Below are 22894 nucleotides of genomic sequence, written 5' to 3' on the forward strand. Positions count from 1 at the left end.
GGACGCGCAGTGGGAGAAGCAAGAACAGAGACGGCAGCTGTAGCACGGTTTTGCTCCTCTTCCCCAGGGAACAAAGTCGTTTCTTACTGGGTCACGCTTGCGGAGTTTGAGAAATGCTAATTTTAAATTCCAGACAGAATACATTATTTTGGCTTAGTTAGATTACTCTGCTGTGGGGGCCCTGTGGCAGAAATCTGAAATGTGCAAAGTAGGCAAATACCTTAATTATTGTAACAGCAGATTTTTCCAAACAGAATTCCAGCAAGTGTCACGTATAGGTAAGTTACATCTACCAAAGAGGAAGGTCACAGCAGGAACAAATAAACTGTCTCAAGGTCACGGGAGCAAACACTGTAGATTTTGGTCCTATTACTGGCAGAAAACAATGAAACATCAGGAAAGCTACCTTTTTGTGAAATGCAAGGGAAAAAAAAATAATCAGATATTCACTACATACACGAGTACTGGTACATCAAGTATCAAGTTTAATTGATCTGTTACTATCGGTTCATTTAACCAGAAGATCCATTCATACAATACTGCAGTTCAAGATCCAGGGAAGTGATACCAAAATCTAATGTAAATTCGAAAATAAATACACTTCATAAATTACTGATCAGCAATCTGTTTCCCACTGAATGCTTTTTACCCAGCTTTTGAAAAGGTTTTAGCTGGGGCTTATTTAGATAACTAGCACACGGGAGTATATTATGCATACTTTATAATATTTAAGTTCAACTATTTCTCAGATCATATAGGGAACAATCGTGTATTTCATTGCACAATGTATAAAATATTTACATTAATCTGCTATGTGCAAACAGTAGCTAATAAGCAAGTCTTTGAAATAATACAGGATTAGCTATTGTCATGAAGGAACAAAAGGGGCAATAACCCCAAGGGACAGTACACTGTGAATGAAGTTTACCTTCTTTTTTTTTTTTTTTCTCTTTTACAAAGTTGCAGTTGAAATCTCTAGTTAGCTTCTGGCTGCTTACTCACAGGATCTGTTTTCAATCGCTTGAAGCACGGTGAGCCTGGCAGATTTCAACCAGACCTAGCGTAAGCTGGAGTGCTTTACCTGGTGCTAACTCCACAAACGGTTGCATATAGGAAACAGAGCAGGAGAAAATACCTTTTTTTACAGTGTCAGGCAAAGAATATTTACCAAGTATCATATAAGCAGGTGCCACCTACTGAATAGACGGTGGAGTGCACGCTCCGAGTTACACATCCTCATAAACAAATGCTGAAGCAGTGCCCGCATTCACATGTGACTGCTTTAGTCATCCTTGTTCCTTCGTGTTTACTCCTTCAGTGACTCAGCCGCAAGCTTCATTTGCTGCGAGAGACGGGGAAAAAAGAAAAGGTACGCTAAGTGCAGTGGTAGCACGACAGATTAGACAAAACAGCAAAATCTGAAAGCAGGACACTTTTGAATCCACCTGAATAATACAATTACACAAAAGAATTAACTCGAGCTTTGGTAGTTAAGAACGCAAGTCTGTTACGCCTGACTTTTACAAATAACACAGTTTTAACAGAGGTATTGCTTTTCCCATCAAAAGACTCAGCAAATTATGATGCAATTTGTAGGTTTGTTAATTCTTTTTGTGATGAATGAAGCCTTACGCTGAAATTACTGGGCCCAACAGATACAGAAAAAAACCCGGGCGACTGGCGCTCACTTCGGCTCTTCTTAGGCAGTTAGTTACCAAAACCAACGGCAGTAAGCACGGACAGGTAGAGCCGATGGGCTTCACTGGAAATCCGCTCTTACATTTAGAAAGACATCGATACCAGGCTGGAAGTTAGAAAACTTATCTCTGAATCACAGCTTTATTTATTAAAATACAAGGTAGTTCCTTGAGATAACCTCAGATAAGCAAAATGCTCACCACAACGAAGGACTGCGATATCAGAATCTCAGACACAAAGGGAATTAAACACAAAATTATTACTCCTTGTTATAGCAGATATTCGTTCTGAAGACACATGCAATTTGCTTAGTCAGTGTGAGAATCTACCTACCGGTGTGCACGTTTTTAAGGTACGTTCTTTACAGATGTAAAATGCTAGTTCACTGTGAAGTCTTCCGTACTGTAGAGGGTTGTCTTTTATTTTTAGAAAAAACGTAACAGTCATTCAGCCTTAAATATTCACGTTTTTAAGGGATCTTAACAGCTCAACGAACTCCTGACACAACGCTGCCCCCAATCTCGCACCGCACAAATGTTAAGCTGTAACTGTTATTCCGTATTTCTGCACTGCCCATTTGTTTTGCTGCTGAATCGAACGAAAACATCCTGTGATATAAGAAAGAGGTAGCAGACGGCTATGGCGATACCCGTTATTTCCAATCCTGCTGTTAACCGTTTTTGTTTTCATTATCTGAGGACATCACCAGAGAGAGATCTCAATGTGAAACCAGAATAACAATTCCAGGCGTCAAAAATATCTGCTGAGGAAGAGAAACCGGAGCCACCCTTTGAAGCTTCTTGTTGAAGGGGATGTTTCGTAACAGCGAATTTACGGAGGCAGTAAGAGCGGGGTTTAAACTGTGCCGAAGGCGTCTCTCGCACATCACCTGGGGTTATCAGCTAAGGGTCTTGCAACGCCTGAAAGGCTGGAAACCACCCTGGTGTACTAAGAAATAATTACAGCGACTGAAGTCCCCAGAGAAAAAGACTGAGAGACAACAGTCAAGGGAAGGAGACTAGATGGAGACCAGCCCAAAGGCCAGGGCGAGGAGCAAAGGCGAGGAGATGCAGAGCGCTGCTGGAACTGAGGAGGCCATAGGCTGGCGTCCAGCGCGACTGCCTCTTTCGAGGCAATCTGGCACACGAGGGAAGAAAAAGGCTGGACGTGAAAAAATGTGAGCGATCGTATGAAGAAATAATGCACGCAGCTTCCAACTGCTAAGCAGTTGTGTAGTTTCCACGTCATCCACCCAGTGGTGGACAGACACGTGCTTCTGAGTTAAAGTTCTTTCTTTTATGATTGTATTTGATTTTCTACAAATGGCCCAGTACCTATGAGCTATGAGAAAGACAAATAGCTAATAATGCTACCAAAAATTTGGAAGAGAGGAAACTGCAAATACAGTGGAGACTTCCATTCAATTTCTATCCCGTAACATAAAGACGTCAGATTGCTTTAACACAGCACCTTCTAACTTTCCTTTGCTGCTAGTCTGTGCCTGTACCCATTCCAAAACGTTACTCGGCATGATAAAACCCACCTACAGTAACCCTTCTTTAACATTTTTACCTGTATTTCCATGCCATCTATAAGGGAAATAAAATTAGTTTGTGATACAAATATTTATACGCTTCTCCATAGCAACAGTGCAGAAAAAAAGTCATAGCTAAATGCTGGAACACACATTCCTCTTCTGCTTCCCGATTCACTTATTTAAATAACGTCTGTATAAAACTGCAGCATCTTAATTAAAGTGACTTCTTCCCCTATTGTAAAAACACTACAAAGATACAGAAGACAGCAATTCAGTTCGTGATTCATCAAATTCAAACCTAATTCTCTTATTTTAGAAGGATTTTCTTACATTCTGAGTGTTGTTGTAATTATACAGGGATTGATGAGGAATGTAGAAAACTGGAAAGGTATTTTTATTCTCTGAGTTCTGCAGGGCTTGCCAAAGTCTGGAAAAAAACCAAGCACATGACTATTAATGATGACTAGATGGGAATCTGGCTAAAAATTCTGTACAAGCAGGACTACTGTCATTTATTTTTGAAGGCCCTCCTAATTTTAACTGAGCTAATCTTATGCTAGTATTCTCTTATGCTGGCAATCTTATGCTAGTATATTTAAAATATATGACGACCAAACCAACCTCCCAGCTTCTTCAGTGGGCCAGTGAGTAGAAAGACCTCTTAAAATAGCTTCACGTGCTGCCACGGCGCAGACAGCCTCGGCGAAACCAGTCCAAATGCAGTCACTCGCGTGTTTCAGGAAATGAATCATAAGCAATGTGAGAACCCCAAGAGCTGCATATTTCATTTCTTCTTCATAATTTCTAATACCAAAACCTATTTTGCAGTACCTGGCAGCACCAGGCTCCCCTAAGAGCTATCGCTTCTGCAAGCAACATGTGGTGGCACCATTAGACAGTGAAATTCTTTGCCAAGTTCAGGCTGAACAATTTTTAAATTTTTTCTTTTCTTTTACTGCGAAAGGAAACGTTCCTCTTTACTGGGAAAATATTTCTCTAGGACAACATATGGGAAAGGGAGTGTATTTTTTTTTTCTAATACCGAGAAAGGGAACTGACAAGGTACATTTTAAGATCACCTCTCCCCCGATGGCCCCAACAGGCGCACTGACAAACCCGTGGGACTGAGTTAACTACTCCTCCATCAAAAAGACAGTTCTTTGTAAGTTTTAAGCAGTATTTTAAAAATACAGAAAAAGAGGTATTAAAAACTTCTCAATCTACTTTTCAAACCTACCAGATACATAATGACAAAGAAAAACAACGCTCAGCTGAGGGGTATTAAAAGCCTCTGTAAACTAACCAGAGGCATAGTTCAGACACGAGCTGGCTCAAGAAACCCTTCTTTTCATTTATTACCAGCTGAGAGCTACTAGTGAAAGGTTTATGCTTCTGTTTTGCAAACTAGGTGGCTGGTGGATGACAACTGACCGCACGGTCCTGCTCCCCAGCCAGCGGGGCCCGGCTCTGCGCAGCACGTCGGGTCACGGCTCTCCCCGCCGCGCGGCCGTTACCAACTTCGTGGGCTGTTTTACGCAGCACACTCAACAACAGTAGCTTATGCATGCAATACGTAAGCGAAGCGTATGTTTAAACTAATATTAGTTGATTGTAGTGGGGCTATAGCGTAGTTTATTCTAAAATTCTGCTGGTAGGAATTGCTCTAAATATTTATCTGCTGTAATTCAATAGATTTGCTATTTCCATTTTATTAAGTTTAAGTTTCTTTGTAAAGCACACATAATATAATTAGACAGTACTTCCAGTAGAAATAGCAAAAATTCTTCAATGTGGTTTACAAATAGGCTTTACCAATTAATTAGATTTCACTACATTTCAACATTAAATTTTCGGAAAGCACTTCAATAAAACATAACCGATGCTTTCACACCACAAATACAATTGCATACCAAGCCTGGAAATCAGGCTACGTCCTCTGCGTGTTCACAACCAGAAACACAAATTTTAGTACACAGGGTATTGACTGCAGTTGTCAGCACCGGGTCACTCTGCAGTTAGAGGGTCTATGGGAAGTCTGATCTCATGATTTAGTGCTAGGAACAATACTACTTAATATATGCAAGTAAAAGAAATAGCTACAAACATGAACTAACAGAAACATACAGTGAAACCACAGACCTCGACTAAAGGAAAACCAGTTGAGCTGCCAAGGGATTTACCACGAGCAGCGCTCGGGCTTTGTTCGAGCCGCAGCCCCACTGGAAAGCCAGGTCGCTGCTGCGTGGCACGAGGAGAAGCGTCGCCCGCCTTCACCTTCAAACCCTGTGCACACAGCGCAGGGACGGCGAGATGCTCTGCATCCCGCTCTGCGCAGGAGGGCTGCTTTGAGCAAGAACGCTGTCCGCCCCGGCGCGAAGCTCCGTTCCGCCCCTGCGGCTGGGAAGCGTGCGCTGCCTTTCTTTCACAAACCCTATCTTGCAAATCCATCTGTGGCCTCCTTTCTGCACGGCAGGGTGACAGAGATAACCCAGCATTTCTGCTGTTACCAGCGCTCGTTTCGCACACGCTCATGATCTAACAAAACCCTCTCAACTCTCCTATATGGTTTCTATGGGACAGCCAACGTTTTATCAGGTGGCTAACAGTCTTTGCTTTCCTCACTTCTGGTTCTCTGTTTAATGTTGGTTTCTTGCGCTTGCTGAGCTCTGCGTCAAATGCTTAGAGCACCGTTATTTTCCGGTTATGCTTGGCCCTGGTAAGCCAGCCTCTAACTACTCTTAATTTTACCACTGTGTGTGTTAACGCCAACTGACAATTCAACCACAACCTGAGGAAAACAATTTTAAAAAATAAAAAGCATTTAAGAGTGAAAATCAATGAAGCCAGGAGTTAATGACTCACCGGCTTGGTGCTTTTCCATATACATACTCAACATACACATATATTTGTATATATGGAGAACAGACGTAAACAGCCATATAGTTAAATATAAGAAGATATAAAGGCAGATGTTTCTGATCGGCAGCTCCATCTTCCGCTTCTCCTGTGTTCACCATGTAGAACACAGCATCAGCAGTTTACTACTTAAAGAAAGTGTAGTGTTACGTGGTGTCTTTCTCACTTTCTCAAATTAATTATAATATGACAACAGGATGGATAGATATTATTCTTTCCTAATGGTGTACAGTCACAACAAAGGTAGTTTCTTGGGCCTTGAACTGTTTGCTGACAACTGCAAGAACTGTGTCAACTTCATCTGTAAGTACCAGTCAGTTACAGAAGAGGCAAATTAACACCTACTTTAAAACTGAGTAAGCCTCTTCCGCATCTAATATTTTATTCTGTGTAAAAGTGTAAGAGCTTAATTAATGGAAATTTGTTCTCGTTGATCATAATGGTGGAAAGTTGTGGTAGCTTCGGATCCAGAACGACAAACCTTCCCTCAAAGTTTCTGCATGGAGCATTGAACACTCTCTGCAGGGAATGGAGCTTAAGGACTTCAGGTCTGGGGTAACTTTTAAGCCTCATTTCTGACCCTGACCAGTTTTTCAGCAACCTCTTAGTTGCCATAGCTGGAGAGAACCGATGCTTGTTTACAGTAGCAATAAACAGCTTCTATACTACCGTACTCCTGTTTATAAATCCACACAGCCACAATATAACACGGAATGCTTATTTTCAGTAACTCATCCAGTCCAACCCCTTAAGTCTTCTTGAAAGCTATTGATTTCCAGAACACAGTTTCCCCCCTACTTAAGTAATATGATAGAAGACTTGTTCTTCAAGACTTGTAGGAACAATTTTGCAACTTCCTTATTTAGCAGAGCCAAGATCAATGGCCCTGTGATGCTGCAAACCAGTAAAAACACCTCTCTCTAAAGAAAACCCATACATAAGCATTAAACAGCCCAAATGCAGATTTTTGATGAGGAAGTGAGAAGAACTTTAAACTGAAGATAACAAAGAAACAAATGCTGAATTATGTAGCTCTCACGAGGAGGACTCTGTAAGCCATTACAATAATTTAACTTTTTGAGGACTGAAAAGTTACCAAGCACTGCAACTATTATTCTCCTTACCTCTAGGGCTGCATCTGGAATACTGTGCCTAGTTTTGGGGCCTCCAGTATAAGAAGGATACCGATAACCTTCACCAAGTCTAGCCATGGGACACAAGATGGGCAGGGAGTTGATGCACATGCCCTGTGAGAAAAAGGCTGAGACACCTGCCAAGATCTACAAGGAGGTTAGCAAGAAGACGGAGCCAGGCTCTTTGCTAAGGTGCACAGCAAGAGAACAAGAAACAAAGTGGTCATAAAGAAATAAGGGAAAAAAAAAAAAAAATCACTACAAGGATAACTAAGCACTGCAGCAGGGGCCCAGGGAGGTTTTGCAGCCTCTGTCCTTGAAGGTTTTCAAGACCTGAGTGGAAAAAGCCCCAAGCAACCTGGTCTGAATTTGGTGCTGACCCTACTTTGAGCAGGGGGTTGGACTAGAGACCTTCTGAGGTCCCTTCCTGGCTGAGAGATTTTTATTGTTGTTCCTGCAGGAATTGTGGCAGAGAAGTTTGCCTGGACTGTACAGATCTAGAGTGGGAATCTGCTACAACAAATAGCAGGTAACAGCAAAAAAATAATTCTTTCCTTTCTTGGATGCCTAATTCATGACAAAATACCCAGTTAAAAAAAGCTAGTGTTAATAAAACAGTAAGTTTGCAAAATTATTGAGTGCAGAGTCAGGAAAACTTGCAGAATCACATAATACGTGCCTTGAAGTATTGTGCCTGGTTAATAGCGCTGTGAGCCATAGCAGACAAAGCAACCCCATTTGTAGTAGATTTTTTCCAAGATTTTTTTCTGATCTACTTCATATTGTCTCTGATTTAAATTGCAAACTATTAATTAATACCCATTACAAGATTCTTACTGTATTAGTCACCCTTTGCTGCACCTTATTTCAGTTCAGTAGGTAGTACAAAAACGTGGAAATAACAGTAGAAGCCACATTAGATAGTATTTTCTTCAAAAGCATAGCTTACGTATTCTGACTCTCAGAACACTTATTTTTGTCTTCTTTTAGTTCATATTTTTAAAAATTCACTTCTTTCACCATATCTGACCATATAGTTGTGAAGTGAAAGATAAATACACCAAGTTAAACACTATGTCTGGACGCCTAACGAAGAGCGCGTGCCCTAACCGCGCTCAGGGGATGACAGCCCGGCCTGGCCGATGCTCTCCCCTTTAGCTTACGCAGTTACCTCTCATCCAATAAGCAGCCAGTCAATAGATTTTGGAGTCAGAAACTATTGACTAGCTATGTAAGCAATGATGCGAAAATATCCAAAGTGACGTGACCTTGACTGTGTCTCAGAGCAGAGGGATGGACTGCGGAGTCCTTCCAGATCTGTGCCTGTCAGTCATCCGCTTCTTTAATTTGGTGACCTGGGTCAAACAGACTTCACTACAGCTTAAGTGGGCAGTTTGTCCCTGGGTTAACAGCACATCAACAATGTTCTAATGATTTCAGGGTGAGCTGTGATAAAATTTATTTTCTCAGGAGTTTTGGATATTGTTAATTACCAGTTTGCAGTTACTAGTTACAATCAAGAGAAAATGGGTAAAACAAACCATTCCTCCTCTCTGACGTTTAACAAGTTTATGCACCCAGCAGGATGCCCCTGAGCACGCACTTATCCTTTGGAAGGGCAATACCCAGCACTTTCAGGGTTTAACTAGGCCTCTGGATGCAAACCCCTAATTTATGGATATGCCTGACACTGAAGCGTAACTGCAGACACAGCTGAGTTAGCCTTACACCAACTGTAACAGCAGTAACAGCCTGGCTAAGAACCAGGCTGCTCAGTGTAACACTAATTTACTCCTTAAGCTCCCACGCTTTGCCCTCACCCTGCCTCGTGGCTCGGGAGGCCCAGCTGAGAAACAGCGAAACCAGCAGCTGAGAAAATGCCAGCACCAGTGGCGAGGGACTGGAAGGCACTGGAGTGAGATAGCCAACAGCCCTTCCTCCCCGCGCTTCTGCTCCAACAACGAAGTGCCCGGGGGGTGTCAAAAAACACACAGCTCACTACAGCTTCTGAGAGAATACACATTTCGCTCTAACGCTTTCAAGACAAGCAAAGCTCTGTGAGCTCTCTACTTCCATTTTTTCCAACTTACGACTGGAAGGGACCTGCTGGGTTCTAGACACGAGCCTCCCTCGAGTGCATAAACCCACGCAGTGGCAGAGGTTTAGCCCTGAGGAGACCGTACAACATCTATTCCAGCATTACACGTGCCAAAACCCACAGAGTTTTTGCCAACATCCTTTAACAAATTCTACTGTACGAAAGGCAAAAGACTAGTTTAAGCTATTTAATGCCACAAAAAGAACAGAGGAAACATCAAGAGCGTGAACACATCTCCTTGTAACCCGTGCAACAGCAGGTTATAGACTGTGTGAAAAGCCGAGATGGTCTCTCAAAATGAATTACGGCCCACCCTCAGAAGACCAAAAAAAATACTGCGTTAATGCCATTCCTTTCTGGCCACAGATTTGGACGTTGCTGGAACCCAGGCACACAAAGCCCAATCCAAAAATTACTAATAACAACAGAAAAAGGCTACTCCTCTATACAGGATATTAAGTAATCTAGATTGGACTCCAGATAAGAAACAACGAGCCCAGCTTCAGACACTATTGTTATAAATTTCTATCTGTGATATAAATCTGATATAAAAAGCAGATAAACACGGAGGGCTGTGCTCTGTCCTGCTACCGCACACCAGCCAAAATGCCCCAAGTACAAAATTTCTGCCTGTCTGGTAGCAGGCAAGAAACTTCAGCCTAACAAATACGTCAGGCGACACCAGAGAAATCAAACAGCTGAACAGTATAAGCAGGAAATATTAAAATATACTTGAAGTATAAACCACATGATTAGAAATTAGACTTCCACACCAAGTGCTGGGCAGATACACAGCAAAAGCAACCACTCTCTTTAAGTAGTTTTTTAAAGAAGGAATTTGCCTCTCAGTTTATCTGCCGTATCAGCACGGAAAGCGAGTTCAATTCTAAAGTTATTGTTACCACAATATTCACGAAATAACATTTCACTGCAGTAAAGTAGGAAAAACTATTCAATGTTGAAATTATTTGGTGAAGAACTACTCTCAATTCTACCCAAGAGTTTAACAGGGAAGGAATCCAAGATCAGAAAACAGAGGGGACCTGCCAGGTCACCCTCTCTGTTTTCCTCCCCAGCTAGAGGCTCTCCTGCCCCAAGTACTTGCCCTTTACTTTATGATTTCCAGTAACATTTTCAGTCTTGTCTTTCTCTTCAAAGATAAGCTTTCTTGCACCTCCTGGGGGGGATCTGCTATTACCTGCTATTGCCTATTCACAGCCCAGTGAGAAAATAATCAACGTAAAGCTGGTAACCAATTGCTAGTTACAGTCATTTTATAAATATTCTGAAGAAATCAGTTCTACCAATTTTGAAGTGGATCAAAGGTCCCTTTGCAGACACTTTCAGAATGGCTGTGGCACCACGGACCGAATTCCTTCTTGCACCACCGACACCAGCGGCAAGGCAAACTCCCCTTCTGCCAAGCGCCCCGCTCCTTGGGAAGACTATGCACACGTGGAAAAAGAGGCAACTTTTTTTCCCCTTAATTAAACACTGGGCTAAGCATAAGTATGGCTCAGTTACAGGTATTGATTTCCTTTTAAAAATATATTTAAGTCAATATCTATCTGACCAGATAAAGTCATACACCTATTCAGATAAAGTCAATTACTCCAATTAGTTATGGTGGATTTATGGTTTGATCTGGCTCAGGAGGTTCTTGAGCTGAGCACAGGCAGAGGATGGGAAAATATTATGGGGAAATACATGTTAGCCTTGCTCTTCGCCCTATCCTAGGCATCTGCTTACTGCCACTCTGGAGCCTGGGCTAGAGAAACCCTTGATCTCACAACCCTTACGCAGAGATACACACGTACGCCAAGGACACATATAGCTTATTAAAGCTGCTATTTTCATTTAAGATGCACAACTGGATACAAACCATTACTCTTAGAGAACTACAAAAGATTGTCTAATAAGCATGTAGGAGAGTCAGAATAAACTTTGAATCAGCTTGCACAGATATTTTGAAAATGAGTAAAAGGTTGGTTTGGTAGTTTATAACTCTGCATTTCTTAAAAATGAGTAAAGTTATAACAACTGACACAGTCCTAAATTACAGGTATAACGATATTCATAGATTACTCTGCTATGCCTGTAGTAATTTTAAACAACCTAGCAAAGGGTAAAGGTCTGGTTTCCTTGAGGGCAATAGCAAAGTTCTCATTTACTCCAGCGAAGCCAGAATTTCCCTTTACGTGCTTCCCAGGTTATGAGTGCACAAAACGCTTTTCCTTTTTTCCAACAAATTAGTGGGAAGAAAACCTCTTTGCTACAGGTTGTTTGCTGCACTTGTTCAGCAGTGAAGAGATGCAGTGCTCGACTGGTAAAGCTCCTGTCCGTCTGTCTGCTTTTTCACTAGAAAAACAAAGCACTCCGGTGAGTTATATCAATGAGATGCTGTACTCCTCAGTACTGCCATGCCCTGGGTGCTCTTCCCCCGTAGCCCCCTTTTCAGAGCTATCTGTATTGCTATCAGAGACCCTAACAAAATTTCGTGGTTTTCTGCCTCTAATACCATCAGCAATTTCTTTGCACAGCTTCATGAAGTTATTTTGCAATAAAGAGCAAGCTATGGAAAATTAAAATTATATAATAGCTACTATTTCAGGCTGACGAAATTTGGATTTCTAAACAGCTTTGTAACACGAAGACAAACAATGATCTGTAGAGATGCTGAATATTAGCGTGTACTCTGTTTCTGAGATCTGCTTTAGTGCCTTGGAACACCCTACACTATATAACTGAGCAATTACAGAAAAAGATTTCTAGGATGAGGTTTAGATTGGAAAAAATGTAGGAATGCTTTCTGACTACTAATTTTATTATTTTCAAGCCTTGCCAACCCTATAATCCCAGTTTCTCTCTGTTAACTTAATTTTTGTGCAAAACAATACAGAAAGGCATAAGCAGATTACTTGTAAGAATTTATTTGAATAACATTGTAGTTTTTAGGTTTAGAACTTTATATTAAAACTGTTCCCTTCTAAAAAAAAGTGAATAATTGCAAAAGAGGGTAAGCATACCAAAATTGTTCTTTTACTTTTTCAATATGAACCTTGTGTCTATGTGGCCTTTCCATGCACAGAATAAGTCAATTTTCATATGCTTTGGTAACACTCCTCCTTATTTTTTCTGCTTTTTCACGTCTGTCAAATATTTTTGCTTTCTTTATTAAAGCATTTTACTCCTTTTCCTTATTTATTCCTTGCTGACTCCCTGTCCTGTGTTCTGCTGTCCTAGTTGCACCCTCTCCCTTAGATTTTTTTTTTTACTTCCAATTTCTTCAACCCGAGAAATTGCTCCCTTCTGCATCTAAATTCACTGGAAGGTAAGGGTCAAACTTGCTGGCAGAAAAACTGCCAAGAGGCCTGGCCCCGGAGGCTGGCAGCTCCCCGGTGGGAAGAGAGCCGCACTCTTCCTCCCACTCCCATCATCCTGCGCCGCTTTTCAGGAGCGGTGGGAAGGAAAGGGAGAAGAGAGCACTGCTAGCACAGCCCCACTTTGCTGCTCTGCTCTGAGGGCCTGGACCAAGCCTGGCAACAAACCGAAGCTTGGAAATAAATGTGTTGAACAGATATATACTGCTTCAGTCCAGCCTCTGTTCTAGGCTGACCTTCTTCTTTTGATTCAATGGAAATTAGAGCTAATGGTGCCAGCTTCAGCATGCACTGAGGGATTAACTATTGTGATTCATGCTAAATTGCCACACTAATTCTATCAGACCTCCAGGCTTTGCTTTGAAATGTTTCTTACACGTTGCAAAGTGCTTTTGCTGGGTACCCCGGGTTACCAGTACCATCACATTCCTATTTCTCAATTTTAATCTATCACAACAATAAATACATTATCTAGCATGCAACCACAAATATCTAAAATAATTTCTCTTCAACACATTAGCTGTAGCGTGTTAAAACTCTGTCTTATTGCTACAGAAACACTGTACAACATTACCATTTGTCAGAAAATTTATGTTCTTATAAATTTTATTCTAAGACCTTTATAAAACAGGTTCTTACATCTGTCAAACAAACCAGATTTTAAAAACCATGCCAGTAAGTGCTGTCAAAGGACTCTAAATAAATGCTTAAGACATCATATGATTCTGCATCAGTAAAGTGAGTTAATATCATCCAGTGAGTCACCTAGTTAATTCACTGTAAATTTATGTGATGGTATAAGACGGAAGGTGAACACACATTTCCACAGATCCTTCAGGGCAAATCAAATAAGCAAGCTGGGACAGGACAAATAATTACAAAATATTAACAAGCTGCAGAAATTCATTTTCTGCACTTTGAGACTGATAATATGTCAGTGCTCACATGCTCATGTTTCCTTTCTGGCACTGGAAACAACCAGAAAGCAGAGAGTGAAAATTCCATATACCATTATAGGACCAACAGAACTGCAAAACCCATGGCAGTCAGTTACATCCTTTCCTAAAGTAATAATAATTTACTACCATAGCAAAAGATTTCTTCAATAATCTAAAGCAAATGCCTCTAACATCCAAAAAAGGAAAGCCCATAATTTTCCATATTAATAGGAAATAACAGTAATTATTAGTGATGTAAGGAAATGTATCAAAGGAACAGAGTATGCCCAGTAAAAAAAATGGAGTTGTAGGCTGTGGTTTAAAATAAGCCAGTGTAAGTGTGCATCTACAAAAGAAACTCAATAGCATCCAGACATACGGATTCTCATTCTCTCTCTCTGTACCTACATACTGCACCTATACGTATATAAAAAATATAAAGAAAATGCATACACACACACACACAGAAGAACGAATAAAGAAGATTTTAACAATGCTAGTTTCACAGGAATGAGCAGTGTCAGTATAATGCCTGTATTTAAAGGGGCATTATCAACAATATTAATGGAAGGCCGTTAGGTTTTGGTTTCCATGTGTTGTTTTCTTGGGTTTTGTTACCTTGACAATTCTCCTCCTCATGCCTTCCTCGTTTGTAACCTGTGAAATCTCAAAATTGGCCAATATTGCTACCATAATATTATGGGGAATTTACACTTCAGATCAGCAAAGGAATTCTTCAGCAGACAGTATACCCTAAAGACTAATTAGCATTAAGCATTAATTTAAAAAATATATTACATATGTTATTCTATATTACTAAGTATTAATCTCATCTATAAATGACCTTCAAATAATTATATTTAAACTTTGCAATCTTATTAACTTTTGTTCAAAGAAACGTATCCCATTGAAACTGCGATCTGCTGAACTTGCTTCTTGACTTTGTTTGCTCCTTCTGCGACATGGGAATAATCACAAATAATATTGGGAAAAATATATAAATAGCACCTTAACAAAATTTTCTCTCTCATGGAATCTGCAGGGGTTCGACTAAAAAGAAGAAAAGAAGGCTTTGTCCTGTGTTAGTGAATGAGTGAATCTCTTTTCTTGATTTCTGCTGATCAGTGAAAAAATAGAAAAGAAAATACAACTCAGAATTACTAAGATCCATATAAATGCTCTTGTATTTGGTGTTTATGCAACAAACTGGAACCTCCACAGTGGCATTAAAAATAATCTTGTTTTTGAAGCACATGGGAAAATTCTTCCGATTCATGAGATAAGCTTAATACCAATTGATACAGAAAGTAAGCAACTGCTCCCATTAATAGTTACTGCGAAGTTTTAACCGTGTTCACCACACTTCCATACACTTCTCATGGAAACAACAGGACTGATCACTCCCGAAGAAGTAACTGGATGGACTAATTAATGGTTTGGTCTGATAATTTCAACATCTCCACGTTAAAAACAAGTAAGGGAAACTCTGGGTGTGTCCCACCTGCAGAAGAAAGGTGTCTTCTTACCACATGTGAGCCTAATTTACTCACTTAAGAGTTTCTCAACTTGGCAGACCAGCTAAATTCTGGGTTTGCTCAACACTACTCCTGTCTTTCATTTTCCTTAAGATTTACCTCACCACTAGTTACCAAATGTGGTAAGAACAGACCTTTCCATCTTCCCAAAGATGACCAAGCCTTTTTCAAGAGACAGACTGACTGATTAATTTGATAGCATCTCTCAAGTCAGAAATGGGAAGGACCAAGAGTCACAAGAAACATATCTATTTATCAAATTTACTGCTCCTTTGTATCTGCAGAGGAGTACTCTTACCTTTTGAAAGAAACCATCAGCTTACGAAGATGCTGATAAGAAACCCCATCCTTTCAGGGAAACAGACTTCCACAGTTTTTCAATTTATTTCAAACTATTCAAGCAAAGGGGGCACCAACACAGAGCTTCTCTTCAACAAATACCCAGCAAACCGGCTTTGTCTCAGGCAGCCCTGCTCTTCCAAGAGCAGGCAAAATTGCTGTTAAACACCTCGGGCTGTGTTGCTGCCCAATGTTTTTCGACTCTTCTTTTTCCTTCCTATGTAACCAAAAGCAGTTTGCAGGCAGAATTGTACAAAGCTTTTGGAACCTGATGGCCAAGCAGATGGCGACCTGCGTCTGTAGGACAGACATCCAAAAAGACCTCTGGGGCAGGAACTTAACACTGGTGCATTTTTACAGAGAGCTAATGCAACAGAAGTCCTAATGTGGGTAAGCCCTCAAAGTGCTACAGCTATATAAACACCGCAACATAAATAGTTACCTACCACACACAATTCTTTTGTCTCAGTGTCTGGCCTGAATCTTAAAAACTTGGGTTTGGTGAGCCTTTCTGGCAGATGTACCAATTCCTACATGAGAATTACCAAAATAGTTATGAAGACTTTTAAAATCCTGCAACTTTTTCCGATTACTTTCCTATCAAAAGCTATGGAGTCAGCAGGCACGGCTAAACCTTCAAAATATTTTCTTTGCATTAAAATTTAAACTCCTCCTAACACATCTTTGAAAGAACTACAATTGGTCACATCCCTGAAAGGTTGATCAACCAATTTGGACATCATTAGAGCAAGATCACTCAAAATACCACCACATTTTTTGCCTAGCTTTTTTAGAAATGGTTGTAGTATTATCTCCGTTTAGCTGGGATCAAATGTAATCGGCTTCTGTCCTTACGCAAAATCTCTAAAGAAAGCACTTGTTCTAGTATCAAAAACTGGTTTTCATCTCTGAAAGGAAAAATCCTTGCTTTATGATCTTGAATGTCTTTGTTGCTTTTCCCTGGGGTTTGTGAGTTTGGGTTTTTTCCTCCTTCCCCCCCCCGGAGATAATTACTCTCTGCACCTCTCCATCCTTTCTGCTCAGCTGCCCCACTGATTGATTCCAGAGTTTTCTCTGGGATATGTTCCTTTCTGGCTTGTCCTCTTCTTCCAGAATAAGCCAATACTCTACCAAAATTTCACTGTCTGACAAGGTAAGAATTTCTGCCCAAACAGGACACGTTTGGAGCGTTTCCTCCTCTGCTCTGAGGGACCAAGGAGAGGACACAGAACTGCAACAAACTCTTCAATTAGACGTGCACTGTTGCGGTATATATTGCTCTGGACAGCCTTGCTCCAAGATAAGAAGGTAGAAAGTACAGCTGTGGCCGGGCCCAAAGCAATGCCCCTGCAGAAATGACCTACCACGTACTGCTTGTTTCTCCACACACATTCCAGCTAGGTCTTCCAGGTGAAACAAAACTTGAGGCAGTGGAAAAAAATAAGTATGCTGGAATGTGAATGATACTATCATCGTCTGAGGAAGCAGATAAAAAGAAAAAAAGATTCTCCTAGGAAAAGAAAAATCTGACAAAATATTCATAGATTGGCTATGCAGCCCTAAAAGACTCAAGAACTAAAGCAATCTCAGGAAAAAAAAAAAAAAAGAAAGGCAGCAAAGCCTGTAAATGAGAAAAAAACTCAAACAAACAGGGCAACTAAACTCCTGAACTTCAGATTCTCCAAATGCTTCTTAGGAAAGCAAGTCTTTCTCTTCTCAATCCTTTTCACAGGATATATAGCCATAAGCAATGCACATTACACCTACTACTGGGTGAATAACCTAGCAAACTACAGAGGAGCATAATGGTCTGAAACAATTTCTGAAGTTTTACTTGCTGTCAATAGAAAAGAGAGTACTACAGTACCTTAACTTATGAAATATTCTGTTTGTTTCTACTCCTGCTTTTCCATTTAATATTAATTTATTTTACTAAAACTTTAAAATACAATAGAGCTTTAAAAAGTATTTGTCTGAATTTAGTGCTTTTGCCAGATATTTTCCTCCTGGCTTCTCTAAATCCCTTTTATATGAGCTGGCACCTTAAAAAGCATACTTTGGTGTGCAGAGCCTAGCAGTACCACTGAAACCTCCTGACAGCCTGCTTCTCGGAAGCAAAAAGACATTATCTCACCAACAGACCTGCTCTAAACAGTGTTCTCTCTTGCGTATGAGCTACCTATCGCTGCATGCCATGTTACTTGTAATTCATACAACGGCACATCAGAGAGAAGCAACGCTGAGAGTACATACAGGGAAACTTACTCTTTTGTTTAAGCATACAGCTATTTATATAACAGTATGATGCTTCCCATGTATATAAATGAATTTGTTTTTTATGAAAAATCCCTCTGAATATTGGAGACTTCAGTCTCTTATTAAACACAGAGCATCAACATAATATTGCTTCTGTAACACAGCAATACCAAGTCTGATACATACGCAATGATGTATATATGCCTGTCTACAGAAAGCTACAGTATATGCCCCATGATTTCAAAAAGTTCCTAGCAGAATATTATATTCAGTTGACAAAAACACGTATGTCAGACACTTCAGTTTAATACTAATTTCAGGAAGAGAAGGTTAACGGGAACTCCACTGTTGTCTACTTTCCAAATTACCTCCAAATACATTTTAGTACTTCCTAATCCGTCAAATGTACACCATCCCATCCTCTGTATAAATAATAAAAAATGGTTACTTTCAGCTTGGCAAATACACATTTCTTGCAGTTTTTACAGCATAGCATGTCATGACTTAAATACACTCTAGGCAATAAGGATCTAAAATATTCCCCACACTAACTGAAAAGGATGATGCATACTAATTAAAGACTGACATGCTCTTTGACCCTGTCTTTTCTTGAACACAAAATCTCTCACATCTCCCAAATGTCAAGTCTGGTTGCTTTTCCACAGAAGCGTATGAGACTTCAAATGCAGCAGAAATGCTGGGTTTATGATACACCACAGGAGAAAGAGCGAAAGAACAGGCAATGCTCGTATGATGACTGTTGTAGACATTCAGGTTAAAAAACCAAACCACATCCTTCATGAACACGTCAGGCCTCATTTGCTCCATTTAATGGGCTCCTTATTTTGCTTACATATTGAAAAAAACCCTCATATTAGTGTGACTAACCTTCTTGTGTTAATTTTTCTTTGTTTGATCACTTCACAATTCAATCATTTCATAGTTCAGCTGTTGTTTCAATGAGATGGTCTGTAACAGATTTGCTGGCAGTCTGAACTACATGTAGGTTCTGTCCAGAATGGCATTTTCCCCAGTCTTGTGCTAGAAACAAATCTCATTTAAAGAGAAAATGCAATGGTAATGAATGTATTTTATACATCCATTTCAAGTGCTTTATGATGTATCACCCTACCCTGAGTTTCCCAGTTCTCTAAATATCTGCCTTCCCCTCAGGTTTGTTCTTAATATTTTCACATTTTGTACACACACCAGGAAGACTAACGCATGCTATCCTTATGCAGTTTCACACTGTGGATGCATATTCGTAACGAAGTACGGCATGAATACTTTTTTGCTTATCCAGTGCCCAAAGAGTTTATATATGCCCTGTCCCCTCACGCTAGACTAAAAAGGACTTGGAAGTAGGTAAATGGTAAATTTGCATATCAACAAAACACTTCTGACAACTCCAATTATTAATGAGTATCTTCCTTCTCTCCCTTCAATGCCTGTCCATACGATCATTCACATTGTCACTGATTCAAAGCAGTATCCTCCCACATATTCACAGTTGATGAGGAGTTAGATTTGAGAGTCTTTCAGCTGCACAGCTAACACAGGACCGCCAAGAACAGCTTTGCTCCTGGCTGTCTCTGAAAGGGAAGAGTGTGGTAATACAGCAGCAAACAAGGGGGTTACTTTTCAGATGTCAGGATCACAGAATTTGCTGCGAGGTCAACACCGTAATTTGAACACTGATGCGTGTACCTGGGTAACTGCAGGCCAGTACCTCACGGCAAACTCTGATGACTTGTTATCCAGTTAGTCTCCCTAGTGATAGGCTTATATTAGTACCTTTATCTCAAGTAACCAAAACATCAAAATAAAATAAAAATCTCAAGCTCAAGTGTTCAAAACACATGTGCATCCACATTGTAATGGGCATCTGGACAAGCAAACAACAAACATAACCCCACATCTTGAATTGACAGGATGCATTACTACAGAATAATTATTAAATAATCCTTCCTTAAAGCTCAAGCCACTCTCTGAATTTCAGGGGTGGCCAACAACTGTCTCCTAAAATCTGCACCTTTCACAGTGACAGTATGTCTCTTCAAAGTCACCTGAATCAGATGTCTAAAGGGCAAGGGCCGTGGGGGAAGGGATCACAAAGTAACTTTCCAGCTACCAGCCAATTTCAACAAAAGTCATCAATTTGCAGAGGTCTCAAGGACAATAAGTGCCTCTTCATTTTACGAAAATTAGTAGCTGGGTAGGAAGGGAAATCCAGACCAACACCCTATCATTGAAAACACACTTGCAACTCAATTCCTTCTAGCGTCCAGCAAGTGGCTGCCAGATGTTGAATCAGGACGTGCACACAGATGTATATAAGTTCGGGAAAGAACATAAATCCTGAGGCTTCGTTAGTCCTGCTATTCATAGGCAGATTGCGTGTAACATGAGAACACGCAAATGGAAAAGTTTATTGTATAAGAAATCGGTCCAATCTTCACAGTATCTGCCCCCGTTCAGGCTTGAGAACAGTGTTTTCGTTCCCTTCCCTGCTTACCACCTGCGGTTATCGGAGAGTTCTGCCATTTTCACTAGTCTCTCAGCATACAGGTACTGAATTTTCTGATTTCTTTTTCGCTTTACCTAAGAAAGACTGCAAGACTCTATATGCAAAGGACTTTTTCGCCCTTTTTTGTCTCTAAATGAAAGTTACTGTTCTATTTGAGAGAGCAAGCAGGTAAAGAAATTTTAGAACATTTTTTTAAAGAATAAAATAAATGCGAGCATATGACAGAACGAAACTGTCAACGACAACAAAAAAATCAGAGTAACTACAGCTTACTGCTTTGATAAACTTGAAAACACTCACAGTTTATAGAAATTTAGCTCTCCAAGGAGCCAGGAGAATAATATCTGCCATGGCAACCAAACAGAGCAGTCTTCTGGCACTTTCTGAATGAGCATTTAGGAGGAAATTAATTCAATACTCCGAATGATGAAAGGGCTCTTGAGATCCATAACTGTCTCCCACAAATTACCCTTATTGTACAACTGGATGTTTAGAACAGATTGCACATTATCTATATTGAACTAGAGCTTTCACAGCAAATTTATATGAAACAGATTAAGCCCACATGATGTGTCACACTATTTTCACCCACTCCTTTCAGGGCATTTACAAAAATGGGTACTTTATTAAATGGATCATTGCAATTTTGCAGGATTTATTTTTAAGCTTATTTATATTTGGACGCTACCGTAAGCCTTTTTACTAGACAAGTCTGAAATTTCTGAAACACGTAAAAGCATAAAAAGCTACCAAAAAAATTTACAATATAGTATATAAACAGACAGCAGAAAGACTGCCACATAAATGAGCATTATAGTCTTTTTTTTTATGCATTTCATGCTATTTTGAATTTACAGGAAATTCAAGTGATGACATACCTCAATAAATAATTATGCGTTTTCCTACTTATATGTATCAAACCACTTTTTTTCATCAAATGCAGCATCTGATGAGCACCAGACAGCTCAATGAAGACAAGTGTCTTACAGAAAACATTTCAGAAGAGTATATTAAACATCTAGCTGCTTCATCAGAATCTAAATTACTATGGAATCTCACCTCCCAGAATAGAAGTAATTTAGTATTTTGTTTACTGATTTCCTTATATTGCAAACAATCACACTGTACAACATACAAAACGGAAGAAACTTGTAATAAATCAGGATTTATGGTGCAAGTGCATTTACAAACGATTACAGCATAAAAGAGCTAGTCAGCTAGTTTAGGAAAGCAGAAACACGTGTTGTCTCTTCTGACACCACTGCAAAGTTCGTCTCTGCAGTCTAGCAACGTTCAAGACACAGTACTGCACTTGCTGTATTAAGTGAATAGCTTTCCAGCTGTTTGCAGTTAGGAGTAACGCCTGGATTGCACAGATTGTTATGGAGGACGTACACCTAAAAATTAGTCTTAGCCAGTCTGATAAAAGTTACTTGAGGTTAAAGATTATAAACAGCATTGGTTTGGTTTTGTATTTGGCAACCAAAATGAATGAAAGGTGAACTTTTCAAAAATTTCTAAAGGCCATGCATAATTTGTAGTGATAGACAGTGGAAAATAGACACTTAATCCACCACCATTTCTGAAAATCTCACTTTTGGCTTTTGATTACATTATCATACATTATTTCTGCAAAATCCCTAAGTTCTTCACAACTCAGAATACATTAAGCAGGCAACAGAGAAACAAGAAGTAGTGAGTGTAATTACAATTTTGAAGATCCAAGACTTACGTAGAACTACCATTTATTTGCAAATGAGACAATTCTGAATTTACACTGCTTAAGTATAGATTTTGCTCTATACTGTGTATGGAGGAACCGTGTATCCTGAATAACAAACAGCATGTAAACGAAGGAACAGCGGTTAGGTTCTAAGCAGAGAAGAAAATATTCACCTTGCCACTAAACAGTGAAAATAAAAATAAATTTAGGTAAAGCAACCTCACTCACTGAACATCATCTACGTTATCACAGACTGAGTTAGGGATATTGGGGGGAATAAAAATTGCAGTGAAACCTTGAATAATGAACCAGAGCACAAGGAGCAGAACTGTGGTTTGGCAAGTTCCCTTCAATTTACTACTTCTCACTTTAGTCTCACTTTACAATCATTATATCATTAACAAACCTTCAGTCCCCATTTTGGTATTGACAATTAATGCTGTTTAAGTTTTAGAAGGTCTTTCAAAACATTAGGCATTTTAGGCATCAAACATCACCAAAAAAAAAAAAAACCTCAGGGCTAGACCTCTTGAGAGTAGGAGGCTCTCAAATCTAATGGAGTTGGGCTGATTATTCCAGCTGAAGACTTTTGTGCTTCTTGACTCTTGTAAAAAGTAATGAAGTGAAACAGATTTGTACATTTTGCCATTTAGACTCAACAGGAAAGCTACGCAGGTTTTAATACCTATATTTTACAAAACAATTGAGGCTTTCAAAACCATTATAGTAACAGCTCTCAGAGAAGTATATCTGCTGATTAATAAACCTCCAAAACAAACCAATCTTTTCCATATAAAGAGAATTAAATAGGTTA

General features: G+C 39.8%; 1 protein-coding gene across 2 annotated transcripts in view; it reads right to left on the bottom strand.

The window, feature by feature from the left end:
• Nucleotides 1-472: 472 nt before the first annotated feature.
• Nucleotides 473-22894, bottom strand: part of ANO10 (anoctamin 10) — a 125908-nt gene continuing 103486 nt past the window's right edge. The window contains exons 13-14 of one of the 2 annotated variants that reach the window (XR_014227594.1): nt 1198-1342; nt 473-1091 (exon numbers count right to left, since the gene is read on the bottom strand). Coding sequence is in view for 1 of the 2 variants with exons in the window: in XM_082306068.1 (XP_082162194.1) it covers nt 1307-1342 (36 nt within the window). In the remaining variant the exon portion in view is untranslated. Of the gene's footprint in view, nt 1343-22894 lie in introns of both variants that reach the window. The other variant, XM_082306068.1, reaches the window with a different exon arrangement.

The sequence above is a fragment of the Platalea leucorodia genome (genome assembly GCF_965183815.1).
Source record: "Platalea leucorodia genome assembly, chromosome: 1".
Lineage (NCBI taxonomy): Eukaryota > Metazoa > Chordata > Aves > Pelecaniformes > Threskiornithidae > Platalea > Platalea leucorodia.